Raw genomic sequence first — 11,568 nt, forward strand, 5'->3', positions numbered from 1 at the left:
GAGGATGCAAGTCGCCTGGTATATCCTCGAGGATAGCAAGCATGAAAGTTGTCACCGCTAGCTCGTCTGGAACGAACGAGTAACGACCGAGACATTCTCACCAAACCCCCCTCAATTTGCACTGGTTTCAAGTTGCGACGACAACTTTTCTTACGACACACGAGTACTGTAATAAGATTGATTACTCCGTCTTTAATTCTATTCACGCACGTTGTTGGTGACTCCGAGGATAAAGCTGCATTGCACTCCTGTGGGTACATGGAAACAAACGTGGTTGTGGACATGGGTAATTCGCGGTCAGCAGCGTTAGTTAGTGAGCAAGCAGTCTCTTGGGTTCTTCCCTGTTTCCTGGAAAGCTGATGAGAGCCAAAACCTCACAACTGCGAAGCGTACATGGCACTTCTCACGATCGGATGAGCTCGTCGAGAGACAACGTTGACGAGGGCTGTCTAGACTATCTGTCGGAGTGTCTTGGATGATGTTATCCAAAGTCTCCTGCAGTTACAGCCACTGGTATCGTGTCATCGCGCCGTGCTGAACAGGGCTAAGACAACAGAGAGACAAAAGTTGAGGTTGGGATCATTGTGTAGTCCACCTATGTATACGTAGAAGCAAGCAATTGCCGCTTCACCCACGACTTGAGTACCCGTGCTGCTGCCTGGCCATGCATGCTCAACCGATTCTCCCAGCTTTCGGTGAGGGAGGCAGTGCCCAGGAAGTCCACTTCGCACAGCAGTCTTCCACGCAGCGTGGCGGCTATGGACCTTGAACGCCACAATCTGCTGCCAACCACTAGCACGATCACATTCACCATCCACTCAAAGCCAACGCTTCGCTTTGCTTTGCTTTGCTTGTCCTCAAAGGCTCGCCCGCCCGCTCGTCATGCCATGCAACTCTCCGATTCTACCCTCGGCGGCTTGCAATCCCGTCTGCCACTCCACGGCTTTCTTGTCGTACAGCTCATGCAGCTTTGCCTTGTTGGCAAGGATCTCCGCAAGCTCCATGGCGTCTGAGATGGATTGGTTCGCGCCCATACCGCCGAGGATGGGTTCAGCGTGCACTGCGTCACCCAGAAGTACCTATAGGAAGCGACCGGTCAGCACAATGTCACAGATGTTCCTGCACGATATCTTCTCGCGTTTGCTTCCTGACTTACAATACCATCTTCTGCGGCTTGACGAAGCTTCGATGTGTCGATATGAAGCGATCGCATGAGCCAATTCAGTAGTCTGTCCTGTTTCATGGCCTTCACGTCAAATACAGTCTTGAACGGTTCTGCGAGCTGATTGCAAAGGCCGTTGACTTCTTCGAAGAGCTCTTCCGGCGTGTCCTTCGCCTCATTCTTCTCTCTCTGCGGTCTGTAAAGGGCATCCACGCCAGAATTCTTCGCCGCCGCGCGAGAGAAAACATAGTTGATGCTGACTTCCTCCTCCGTGACACTGTTGATGGAAATCTGTAATAGTGTACCGTTGACTTTCTGCTCGACAACATTGGTTCCTTCGAAGGCGGATGCGAAAGTCTGATTCCAGTCATCACGTCCAATGCGTCTCTTGCCGTTGTATGTGGCATAGGGCAAGACCGTGAACTCTGCGTTCGGTAGTATGGCGTGCCTGACTTGCGAATGTGGTCCACAAGCTCCCACGACGAAGATACTGGCATGCCGGCTGTGGTTCTTGAAAGCGATCTCGACTGCACCCGGCAGAGGCTCCACACTCGTCAACTCATGTTCCCAGTTCACCTCGAGACCCTCGGCGAGCAGGCTCTCGAAACTGTTCTTGTTGGCCTTGAAGCATCCAGGTTCCATGTTTCCGCCGATCTGTCCTGTGCCCCCGCTCCCAGCGTCAACAGCGACCTTTTTGCGAAAGGTCGACTCATCCAGCTGCAGCACTTTCAGGAGCGGTCGATAGTACTTTGGATACAGTGTGATGCCATAACTGTTGCGTGTGGTCGACTGTCTTGCCTTTTCGAAGATGGAGGATTTGATGCCTTTGTTCTGGAGGCACTTTCCTAACGTTAGACCAGCTATGCCGGCTCCAATGATGGAGATGCGGTGGCCTTGTGGCATCTTGTCACCGTCCATTCATAATATTTCGTGGACGTTCTGTTGTAAGTCGCACGTCCAGAGGTTGGTTGCGCGTGATAAAAGGCAAAGCAATATACCTGACAGTGTCAAGTGACGAGTATCGGCATGCTTACCTTATCCGGGCTGCAAGCGGCAACCTAACCTAAGCCACCCGCTGCAAGTGAAGCAAGGGATTCTATCACCACGACTCTCTTCACGACGCTGGTATAACACCAGGGTGACGAATATGGAGGTCGGGGGCATTGACAACCTATCTCGATCATAGAACATGAAGACGGAGAAGAAGCATTCAAACAGGTACAGCTTTGTACTTTTATTCATACAGTCGTACAAGCTACTTTTTATATTTCCATGTCCGTTGTGTCGATGGTCGGCTCGAGCGCGGCTGGTCGAATGACGACCTGCTGCTCCCTCCACCCACCTGGTTATACTTAGTGGCCACTGATATGTCCCGTTGTGCCAGCAAGCCACCATGTCTAGCAACAAGCTCGAACACGTGAGTTTGATATGTCACCTCTTCGGATGGACTTCCCTGTCTATCAAATTTAGACAACGCAGTGAGTAGGAGGCAGGACAAATCTTTCGAAACGCCCTCAGATCAATCTTCCTGCACGCCAAAATAGGGCCAGACCAAGGGAGGTGACGTCTGGCCCAGAGTGTTGGTGAGGATTTTCAAGTGCCTGATAGGAAAGAAGCTGAGAAGGAAATGTGAATATGCGGTGATCAGCATGAAAGAATCGAAGCCATGTCCTTTTTGACTGGCTATGTAGTCCCACGCTAGGTGGTGGACCATTTTCCGTTATCTGCATCACGTCGTTGGTGATGGATACCTGCGCCTTGAACGCCGCCATACCATGCTGTTTGTTCATGACCTCCGAAGCATCATGCTGAAAAAAATTCTTTCTGCCTCATCAAAAGACATATGGCATCTCTGCTCTTTCCAAAGCGACACGCTTATTCTTCTGGGATCTCGATCTCGCCGGCGCGAACATCGTCGGATACGGCCTTTGGCGATCGGCCATCGACCTGGCAGCCGGTGGAGAAAGCAGTGCCGAGGATCTCCAGAACGGTACCCTTGAGGTCCTTGGCCATGGACTTGTGTCGCATGGTCCTGGCAATGGTAATGATCTCGTCGAGAGGGATGGACTTGGTGTGCTTGATGTTCTTCTCCTTCTTGCGGTCTCGCGGTGGCTCCTTAAGGGCCTTGATGACGAGCGAAGAGGCAGATGGGACGACCGAGACGGCGGCTTGACGGTTCTTGATGGTCAGGCGAACGGTGACACGGAGACCTTTCTATACGAAGGGCGTTAGTCGTGGAAAAGAATTCGCAGAACTGACAAGTGCATGCATACCCAGTCACCAGTGGCCTTTGCGATATCTTCTCCGACCTTCTTTGGAGACAGACCGAGAGGACCAATCTTTGGGGCAAGCGCGGACGAAGCTCCAACCTCACCACCAGTGGCGCGGAGGTGGATAATCTTCTCCTCGCTGGGGTCGAATTTTGGTGCTGGAAGGAGTTGTGAGCACGCGCATTGTGGTGCAAATTTGCAGATTTAGCCAGCAGAGGCTGTAGCCATTACTGAACGCAGCTGATACATACCCATGGCTGGTGGATATGGTAGTCGAGCGGTGGTTCAGGGTTGAAAGAGAGTGATGTCGAGATGAGGAAGAGCGGAAGAGAAGAGAAGAGCAGCAGTCAAGTTCAAGTTTTCCACATTTGGTGTCTGTGTGCGCCGAAATGGTCGGGCCACGGCGTGTTCCGCATCGAAGCTTATTTCAGACTTGGCAGATGCAACATGCTGACCTCGGCTCCATCCCGCTCTACTGACTGACCGCTACCTCCTACACGTACCTCTGATTGAGTCTACCTTACTCGTGGTATCGATGTCTGCTGTTGTCCTGTCGACAGGCATCCCCGTCCATTCTGTTGCGAGTGTGTTGTCACGCACCTGATCATTGTGCCTATCTGTCTCTCGCGAGTTCTTGTATAGTAGAACTATACCTTAATGCCTATCGTATGTAAGGTAGCAGAAAGAGAAGGATTGACGGTAGCCCAGTAAACACAACCCGTCGATATCTTGAACGGTCCCTCGTCACATGTACATGCATATGTACCTCTGCATATCACAGCATCGGTGGAACAAAGATGGCATCACAGCCTTCTCATCCTCCTTCTCCTGTCGGCGACAGTGATGGCAGCGCTGGGAGAGGGCCAACGACTAGCAGTCCAACCAGCGGTCCTGCGTCGCCTTCAAGTCCCAGACAGCCCAGCTACCAGCAGCACCGACCCAACCAGCCCTCGCAGCTGCGCCTCTCTCACATGCCCTCCACATCGCCTGAAGACCGCCGCGCCCAGTCCGGTCTGGAAGCAGATGGCATACACCCGCACGACCACGAACCTGCAGCCGTCGCCGATACAGATGCCACTCACCAACAAGGACTCATTGAGGGCGTTGAAGAGGGGCCGAATGCTGCAACTGCGTTGCTGGAGCGGGCCAACAAAGATGGCGATTATACGATACGGCCAAGGCAAGGCAGAGGATATGGAAGCTTCGCTAGCACGTATGCCGAGACCGTCAATAGTTTCGATCAGAATCGCCCGAGTCTCGGTGGCCGTTATAACACAGCAGACGACGTCGATACGCGGCCGAATAGCGCGCTGGAAGCTCTGCCGGACTCTGTGACAGAAGGACTGTTGGGGAAGTCCAAAGCACGAGGTACCACGTCCTGGCTTCGAAGACGAGCTGGCATCAAGAACAAGAGGTTAATGTGTGTGTCGTCTTACTTTCCCTTTAAATCGCTCTCAAGTAGACAGCGCTTGATGTTATATCGTGCTGATAGGTCAGTAGGTACATTCATTATTACATTCCTTTTACCAATTGGATACGGCAGTACCGATGGCGCTTTCTGAAGGGAGATCTGGTCGCAGCCATCACCATGGCTTCTTTCTATGTGCCAATGGCGCTGTCCTATGCAAGCAATTTGGGCCACATGCCGCCTATCAATGGCCTGTACGCTTTTGTCTTCAACCCATTCTTGTACGCCATACTCGGGACCTGCCCGCAAATGATTGTGGGACCTGAGGCAGCGGGATCCCTCCTCACGGGGAGCGTGGTGTCAGAGGCTATCAAAGCAGGCCACATCCGGGACGATGATGGCGTCAAGGCCGCACAAGTCGGCGGTATGGTCACTGGCATGGCAGGTGCTTTCATCCTCGTCGCTGGTCTGTTGAGGCTTGGATTCCTAGACAGCGTCTTGTCACGGCCCTTCCTACGGGGCTTCATCAGCAGCATTGGTCTTGTCATCTTCATTAACCAGCTTCTCCCCGAGATGGGCTTGGACGAGGCAGCTGAAAACTCTGCCCGTGCGCACGGCTCACCTTTGGACGCTTTACTCTTCATCAGCGAGCACCGGCACCAAATCCACAAACTCACTGCTGCAATCAGCTTTGGCGCTGTCGCTGTGATCTTGTTCTTACGAGAGCTGAAACGGAGACTTCAACCGCTGCCAAAGCTGAGCTGGGTCGTCTACGTTCCAGATCGGTTCATCATCGTGGTTTTATCCGCAGTTTTTGCATGGCGCTACGACTGGCAAGGGCGAGGAGTTGATATCCTGGGTGATATCAGGCCACCTGCTGGAGTGAAGCTTTTCGAGCCGCACTGGCCTTTTGCAGCAGACAACTTCGAGCACGTGAGCGACGCTTTCGAAACCGCCTTTATCGTCGCACTTCTCGGTTTCTTCGAGAGTTGTGTCGCGGCGAAGAGCTTGGGCAACGGCAATGTCAAGACCGAGATCGTGAAGAGGGAACGCAAGGACGGCACAGTGGAGGAGGTGGAAGAGAGCGACGGCATTCGTGGCATTAACGTCTCCTCTAATCGCGAGCTTGTCGCTCTCGGCGTCGCGAACATTGTCGGCGGCGCATTCATGGCACTTCCTGCGTTTGGAGGCTATGGCAGGAGTAAGATCAACGCCAGTACAGGAGGCCGAACTCCGATGAGCAGTATTCTGCTGTCTCTCATCACTGTCCTCTGTACTGTGTTCTTGCTACCCTACTTCTATTTCATTCCAGTAAGCCCAACAGATCAGATTTCCTCAGACTCACGCTCACATGTTCTACAGAAAGGCGTCCTCTCCGCCATGATTACCGTTGTGTCGATCTCCCTGCTCGAGGAAGCTCCCCACGACATCATCTTCTTCTGGAAAATCGGCGGGTACATCGAACTCTTCCTCATGCTCCTCGTCTTCCTCACCACATTCTTCTGGTCGCTGCGAGGAGGCATCATCGTCGGCATCATCTTTTCCCTCATACGACTCATGAAACACGCCACGCGACCACGGGTTCAGATCCTCGGGCGCGTACCAGGAACACGCGAGTTTGAAAATGCAGAAGTCCTCGCACAAGAAGGACACATTGAAATGGTGCCTCACAGTCTCATTGTGAAGATTCCCGAGCCTTTGACGTTTGCCAACACGGGATCATTGAAAGACCGGTTGAAAAGGCTGGAAGACCATGGCACAGCGTATGCTCACCCTGCTTTGCCTAGCGTAAGGGGCAAAGAGCACAACAAGAATGTCGTGTTTGACATTCACGGCGTGACCGGAATGGACTATGCGGCTGCACAAGTGCTCGTGGAAATCGTCCGAGACTACATCGATCGGGGAACAGCGGTATACTTCTGTCGCATTCCTTCCAAGAAGAGCAAAGTGTGGAAACTGTTTGAGAAGTCGGGGATCGTGGATCTCTGCGGTGGCGAGCACAACTTTTACCGCTCCGTGGACGCAGCATTACGGGCGACGGAGAAGAGAGGAATGGGGACGTTTCAAGACTATCTGCAGGATGAGAGCGCGAGAGGTGGTGGTGGTGGCGGCAGCAGTAGCAGAAACGTGGTTGATGAAGATGGAAGTGCTAGTTCGAGTGTAACGAGACTGATTGATGGAACGAGGACGCCACCGTATTTCGACGGGCCCAGCTTCACGCAGGATGAAGGTGGTCCTAGTTTGAGGAAGGCGCGAGTAGATGGAGAGGCTGATGTGGAGGGAGGTTTCAGTAGGGGGTGACGACGGTAGATTATAGATATATATATGAATACATGAGGTGTATTCTCGAGGATAAATTGAACCTGGAATGTTTAGAACAAAGCCGGTTCTTCCTCAATCTTCCCGGACCACGGTCAACATTTGAAAAGGAGCATGATAAGGTACCTAGAGCATTCAATTCCGCAAGTCAGGTTTCTTTTTCACACACACCTTCTTCCATTCATTACATGTACCTAGGTAATACCTTTTATATATACCAACCAACCAACCAACCAACTCGGACTGCTACCCTAGGACCGAGGTCAACTACACCCGCTGGCTAATCTGATGCCGGATTCCATTACATTTTGTCAACAGTCAATTGATAGTGAGCTCAGGTATCCATCCTCCTTGCTGAGGGGTCAACCATCCGACATCCGTCTGTCACATCACAGACGTTTCAACGAACAGCATCATCTTCCATCCTGTTTCTCCGGAGCCAAAAAGGTCGTCGTCTGTGGATCCATAGTCGACGCATGGATCGACTTGCGAGAGAGCTTTCGGCTTCATGGAATACAACATCAGGTTGACCAACAAGTGTTCCCCGCTCGAGTGGGTCCAGTGAAGCTGATGCTTCCAGACTGCCAGCTGCTCTTTCGCTCTCTTCGTCAGATACTGTCATCTGAAATGCGCCTCCGGAGTATCCTTCTGGTCCGTACTCTACATATCCATCTTCGACAATAGACACAGACTCTTGGTCCTCGGCAGGATCATCAGAACTGCCAGCAGAAGCAGGGCCCTCATGGGCACCGGTATGGTTGCTATTTGTTTGGGCAATCGATCGCCAAGGACCAGTGTCTGGGGTCTCAGCCGAGGATCTTGCGTCGAACCTGCGGAATAATCGTCTTTCAGCCCCATGGAGTGAGCGAGGTCTGATCGTAGCGAGAACCACTCTGCTGCCATCCCTTCCTTGTAGTATCCTACAGGTTACTCGCCCGCGTGCCAATGCTGGAGGCTGCCTATGATGCCGTTCGCAATAAGGATTGCGAAGCCGGAGGGCCCGAGCCATAGCGCAGAGGTCCGAACGAACTGCTCCGCGAAATGACAAGTGAGGTGATGACCACACTCCTGGTTGACCATCGCGGAGGGCAGTGTTCCTGTCGTTCCAATCGTAAATTCGATATCTGGAATGACGAGCCACGTCAGCGTACTCGTGCGAATATTGCGGACTAGGAGACATATGAAGATATGGATATGATGCAGTTGGCGACCACTTTCTATTCTCATGTCGCGCTCCATCAGTGAGCCGCCCATGCAACCTACTCATATTCAGTGGCTGCTCTATTGCGTGGACGCGTATTCTGCGTCATCCTGTTGAAAAGGGCCGTAAATCGCTGGCGTCTCGTGCCAGTCCCATCGCTCGTCGCTTGCAGAACGCTGTCATCTATAGTACAAGAAAGCGTAAGCCATCATAATGCAAAAGAAAGAAGCGGAATGATTCCGCTGCTGTTGTCCAATTCGCTACACATCCGTGCGAGGTCATCGATCAAGTTACTTGCGTTCCCTTCCAGTGTCACTCGGTCCACCACTGCTGGAACTCTCACGCGGCGAGAAGGCTTCTCGCATGCGAGAGAACATGCCGCCGCGCTCCGCTCGCGGGCTGGCGCTGCGCCTCTCTTCACCATTGTCGGGCGTGCCACGCCCACTTCCTCCAGCGCCAGAAGCATTCTGACTCGGGAAGGGGTACTCACCTGGCACGCGGGACCGCTGATACTCGGGACTGTGCATGTCATGCAGAGGTGCTTGACCGGGCTGGCGTGGGCGATTTGTGGACTGTTCGCCTTCCTTCGGCGTGATTCCTTGTCGGCAGTGAGGGCAGGTATCGTGCTCCTTCAGCCAAGCCTTGATGCAGTCGAAATGAAACCAATGATGGCAAGGCAATTCGGTGACCTCAGAGCCGAGCTCAGCCTCGTCCATGCAAATACTGCAGTCCGCCTTGCCACTATCGCCGAAGTCCTTCTCCGTGATGGCTCTCTTGGGCAGTGCCTCTATCGCCTCTTCGGAAGCTGGTGGGGGCGCATTGCCAGCTTGATGCTGCTGCATCAACTGCGTCATGATGCGATCAAAGCCCTCTTGCGTGTAAACATGGTCGCCCATCACGCCCCCAGCGGGCAAGCCCAGGCCGAGCATCTGGAAAATGTTGCCAAAGCCCAATGGTGCTCCCGGGATGCCGTCTCCGCCTTCTGCCGGCTGAGCAGCAGGACCTGGAGGCATGCCAAAGACGAAGGTGCCACCATGATGATGACCGGGCCCATGAGCTGCTGGCATTGCGCCAATGTTCATGAACATCTGAGCCATCATTCGATCAATATGTTCCGGTTGGTTTGTGAAGAGTTGTGGTTGATTCGCATCTCGTGGGCCGAAGTTGGAGCGGGTCGACGTAGTGATTGTGTAGGAGAATCCAGGTCCCGCACCGTGACGAGTGGTGGTGCCGCCCCCGTCTGACTGAGCTTGCTGAGAGGACTGCGGCATCGTTTCTGGCCGATCCTCTTGTCCTGGCGTCCTCTGCTGGCCTGCTTGCGGTTGTTGCCCACCAAGAATGCCTTGCAAGGCTGGTCCCAAAGCCTGCCCTATCAATCCCATGATGCCAGAACCTCCTTGGCCTGCAGTCTGGCCAGGCTGCAATATAATATTTCGATGCATAGAGCCGTGAAAGTGTCCTCCAGGAGGCTGCCCAGGCCCATGACCCCGCCACTGAAAGTTGTCGATATCATCTTCGCTGGGATCTGGCGCGAAGGCGCCAAAATCGGTCGCATCGGGTACCTCTTCGCGAGGATCGTTGTTTGCTTCAACGACTTCCACGAAATCGCCTTGACACTCGGGACACACTAAGCCATGCTCATCACGGTACCACTCATTCTCGCACTGATGGCAAAACACGACCTCGCGCTCATGCGACGGCTGCTGCTGGTTGGCAGACATAGTTTTGGTGGAGGGTAGAGGAGAAAGGATGAGGTGGCGTGAAAGGAGCAGGGCTCCGTACGTTGAAGGTGATGTATCAATGCTCGGGGCTCTCAGGTGGGGGCACTAGTATGCTCGTAGTGTTGATGCTCGCTTAGCCCGGAAGTGGGCAGTGCGAGATGATGTTGCACTTTTACGCGGGGGCCGAGATAGCGGCGACTCGGATGATTCGTGTGTCGTATGTCGAGTGAGTAGGTAGGCAGGTCGGTCGGTCGGCAGGCGAGGTGAGAGAGCGGTAGTCGGATGGGAGGTAGGAGGGAGGAGGGAGGAGGAGGAGGAGGAGCAGGTAGAGGAGTGATGGCGATGTTGCGGACAAGCGGCAAGTAGGTGGGCGAGCAGGCAGGCAGCAGACAAGCAGGTCCGGTGGTGGTGTCGTCGTCGTGGAGTGTCTCGTGTGATGAAGCACAGCCAGCTCAGCCAGCATCAGCAAGCATCAGCAATACCTCCCACACGCGCACAACACAGCACACGCCGCACGTCCGATGTAGACAAAGATGGATGACGGTGACGTAATGCGGTTCTGTGCCGTTCTGTGTTGTTCGAGGAGAGTCACGTGGCTTCTCCTTCTTCCTCTTCTGCTTCGTCTTCGTCTTCGTCTACTACAGGTACTCCCACTCCTGCAACAAGAAAACAACAACAATGTGAGCTGCGCAGTCGTGGGACGCGATTCGGCGCCGTCTGACTCTTCTCTTCGACGACAAACTCCACAAGATGCCGAGGACTGGTGCTGCTGGGGATGACGAGGACAACGAGAGAAGATTCGAGAAAGCGCGGACGCTCAGCCTGCCGCTCCTAGACTCTTCCGCGGCAGACGCGTGAATGCCACAGCCACATACATGTATGCAGCTGCCCTGCCGTAGCGGATCTGAGGTGGCATGAGGAGACGAACAAGAACAGGTGGAACCGAGGTGACGACGTGTAGTTAGGAGGCAGGTAGGTATAGGTATTGTATGAGAGTGGTGAGTCCGGCTTCGGAACAACTACATGCACTGCAGTATACCTAAGGTACCCAATCCACCTACAACGTGTAGAAGTCTGTTCTACCTTACCACTTTATTGCTCCTTCAAGTACTCAACGGCCAATGTTGCCGAACTCGCGCACATGCCTACATAAGGTACATGTAGCCTCCAGACGATAGTGTAATCGCTTGGCGGCCACTGATAGTTGCTTGGCTCGACGTAGAAGGCGCTTCACCACATCGATGACCTGCCTCCACCAACTCCTCCTCGCCCGGCACAGACACACGTACTGTGGAAAGCTGGAGGTAGCATTCGCACCATCGATCACTTACATACATGCCCATACACTCGAACCGCGAGTAGAGCAGACCTGACCAATGCTATAACGACTGGGAGCTTCATACTGATACTCCTTCCTCGAGTCCCCGACTTGGTAGATACCTCACCTTCGGAGGTAGGAGGTATCTACTATTGTTTTGTCGATAGGC

The 11,568-nt window shown here is 53.6% G+C and overlaps 6 protein-coding genes across 6 annotated transcripts; 1 reads left to right on the forward strand and 5 right to left on the reverse strand.

Annotated features, from left to right (window-relative positions):
- Positions 1-500: 500 nt before the first annotated feature.
- On the reverse strand, positions 501-2,123 carry SEPMUDRAFT_147490 (FAD/NAD(P)-binding domain-containing protein). The gene is made up of 2 exons (XM_016904332.1): positions 1,157-2,123; positions 501-1,079 (listed from the first exon to the last, which is right to left on the reverse strand). The coding sequence occupies exons 1-2, from the start codon at positions 2,078-2,080 to the stop codon at positions 858-860; spliced, it is 1,146 nt and encodes a 381-aa protein (XP_016763787.1). The 5' UTR covers positions 2,081-2,123; the 3' UTR covers positions 501-857.
- Positions 2,124-2,438: 315 nt separating this feature from the next.
- On the reverse strand, positions 2,439-3,687 carry SEPMUDRAFT_161799 (60S ribosomal protein L12; the record flags this gene model as incomplete). The annotated part of the gene is made up of 3 exons (XM_016907958.1): positions 2,439-3,376; positions 3,436-3,590; positions 3,684-3,687. The coding sequence occupies 3 exons, from the start codon at positions 3,685-3,687 to the stop codon at positions 3,038-3,040; spliced, it is 498 nt and encodes a 165-aa protein (XP_016763788.1). The 3' UTR covers positions 2,439-3,037.
- Positions 2,439-3,734, reverse strand: SEPMUDRAFT_80637 (uncharacterized protein). Its single transcript, XM_016910253.1, has 2 exons — positions 3,436-3,734; positions 2,439-3,376 (listed from the first exon to the last, which is right to left on the reverse strand). The coding sequence occupies exon 2, from the start codon at positions 2,950-2,952 to the stop codon at positions 2,677-2,679; it is 276 nt and encodes a 91-aa protein (XP_016763789.1). The 5' UTR covers positions 2,953-3,376; positions 3,436-3,734; the 3' UTR covers positions 2,439-2,676.
- A 205-nt stretch (positions 3,735-3,939) lies between these two features.
- Positions 3,940-7,189, forward strand: SEPMUDRAFT_147491 (Sulfate_transp-domain-containing protein). Its single transcript, XM_016904333.1, has 3 exons — positions 3,940-4,852; positions 4,933-6,151; positions 6,203-7,189. Exons 1-3 carry the CDS (start codon positions 4,230-4,232, stop codon positions 7,139-7,141), a joined length of 2,781 nt encoding a protein of 926 aa, XP_016763790.1. The 5' UTR covers positions 3,940-4,229; the 3' UTR covers positions 7,142-7,189.
- Positions 7,190-7,329: 140 nt separating this feature from the next.
- Positions 7,330-11,005, reverse strand: SEPMUDRAFT_147492 (uncharacterized protein). Its single transcript, XM_016904334.1, has 2 exons — positions 8,423-11,005; positions 7,330-8,283 (listed from the first exon to the last, which is right to left on the reverse strand). Exon 1 carries the CDS (start codon positions 10,079-10,081, stop codon positions 8,651-8,653), a length of 1,431 nt encoding a protein of 476 aa, XP_016763791.1. The 5' UTR covers positions 10,082-11,005; the 3' UTR covers positions 7,330-8,283; positions 8,423-8,650.
- On the reverse strand, positions 7,560-8,339 carry SEPMUDRAFT_105893 (uncharacterized protein; the record flags this gene model as incomplete). The annotated part of the gene is made up of 1 exon (XM_016900598.1): positions 7,560-8,339. One exon carries the CDS (start codon positions 8,337-8,339, stop codon positions 7,560-7,562), a length of 780 nt encoding a protein of 259 aa, XP_016763792.1.
- Positions 11,006-11,568: the final 563 nt, after the last annotated feature.

The sequence above is a fragment of the Sphaerulina musiva genome (genome assembly GCF_000320565.1).
Source record: "Sphaerulina musiva SO2202 unplaced genomic scaffold SEPMUscaffold_2, whole genome shotgun sequence".
In the NCBI taxonomy this organism is placed as follows: domain Eukaryota; kingdom Fungi; phylum Ascomycota; class Dothideomycetes; order Mycosphaerellales; family Mycosphaerellaceae; genus Sphaerulina; species Sphaerulina musiva.

What these genes read in the sequence shown, in the direction of transcription:
- SEPMUDRAFT_147492 (XM_016904334.1), bottom strand. Translation starts at nt 10,081, where the DNA reads ATGTCTGCCAACCAGCAGCAGCCGTCGCATGAGCGCGAGGTCGTGTTT.
- SEPMUDRAFT_147490 (XM_016904332.1), bottom strand. Translation starts at nt 2,080, where the DNA reads ATGGACGGTGACAAGATGCCACAAGGCCACCGCATCTCCATCATTGGA. An exon ending in AAGCCGCAGAAGATGGTATT is followed by an intron (nt 1,080 to 1,156) that starts GTAAGTCAGGAA and finishes CGCTTCCTATAG; the next exon opens with GTACTTCTGGGTGACGCAGT.
- SEPMUDRAFT_80637 (XM_016910253.1), bottom strand. Translation starts at nt 2,952, where the DNA reads ATGAACAAACAGCATGGTATGGCGGCGTTCAAGGCGCAGGTATCCATC.
- SEPMUDRAFT_147491 (XM_016904333.1), top strand. Translation starts at nt 4,230, where the DNA reads ATGGCATCACAGCCTTCTCATCCTCCTTCTCCTGTCGGCGACAGTGAT. An exon ending in ATCAAGAACAAGAGGTTAAT is followed by an intron (nt 4,853 to 4,932) that starts GTGTGTGTCGTC and finishes ATAGGTCAGTAG; the next exon opens with GTACATTCATTATTACATTC. An exon ending in CCTACTTCTATTTCATTCCA is followed by an intron (nt 6,152 to 6,202) that starts GTAAGCCCAACA and finishes CATGTTCTACAG; the next exon opens with AAAGGCGTCCTCTCCGCCAT.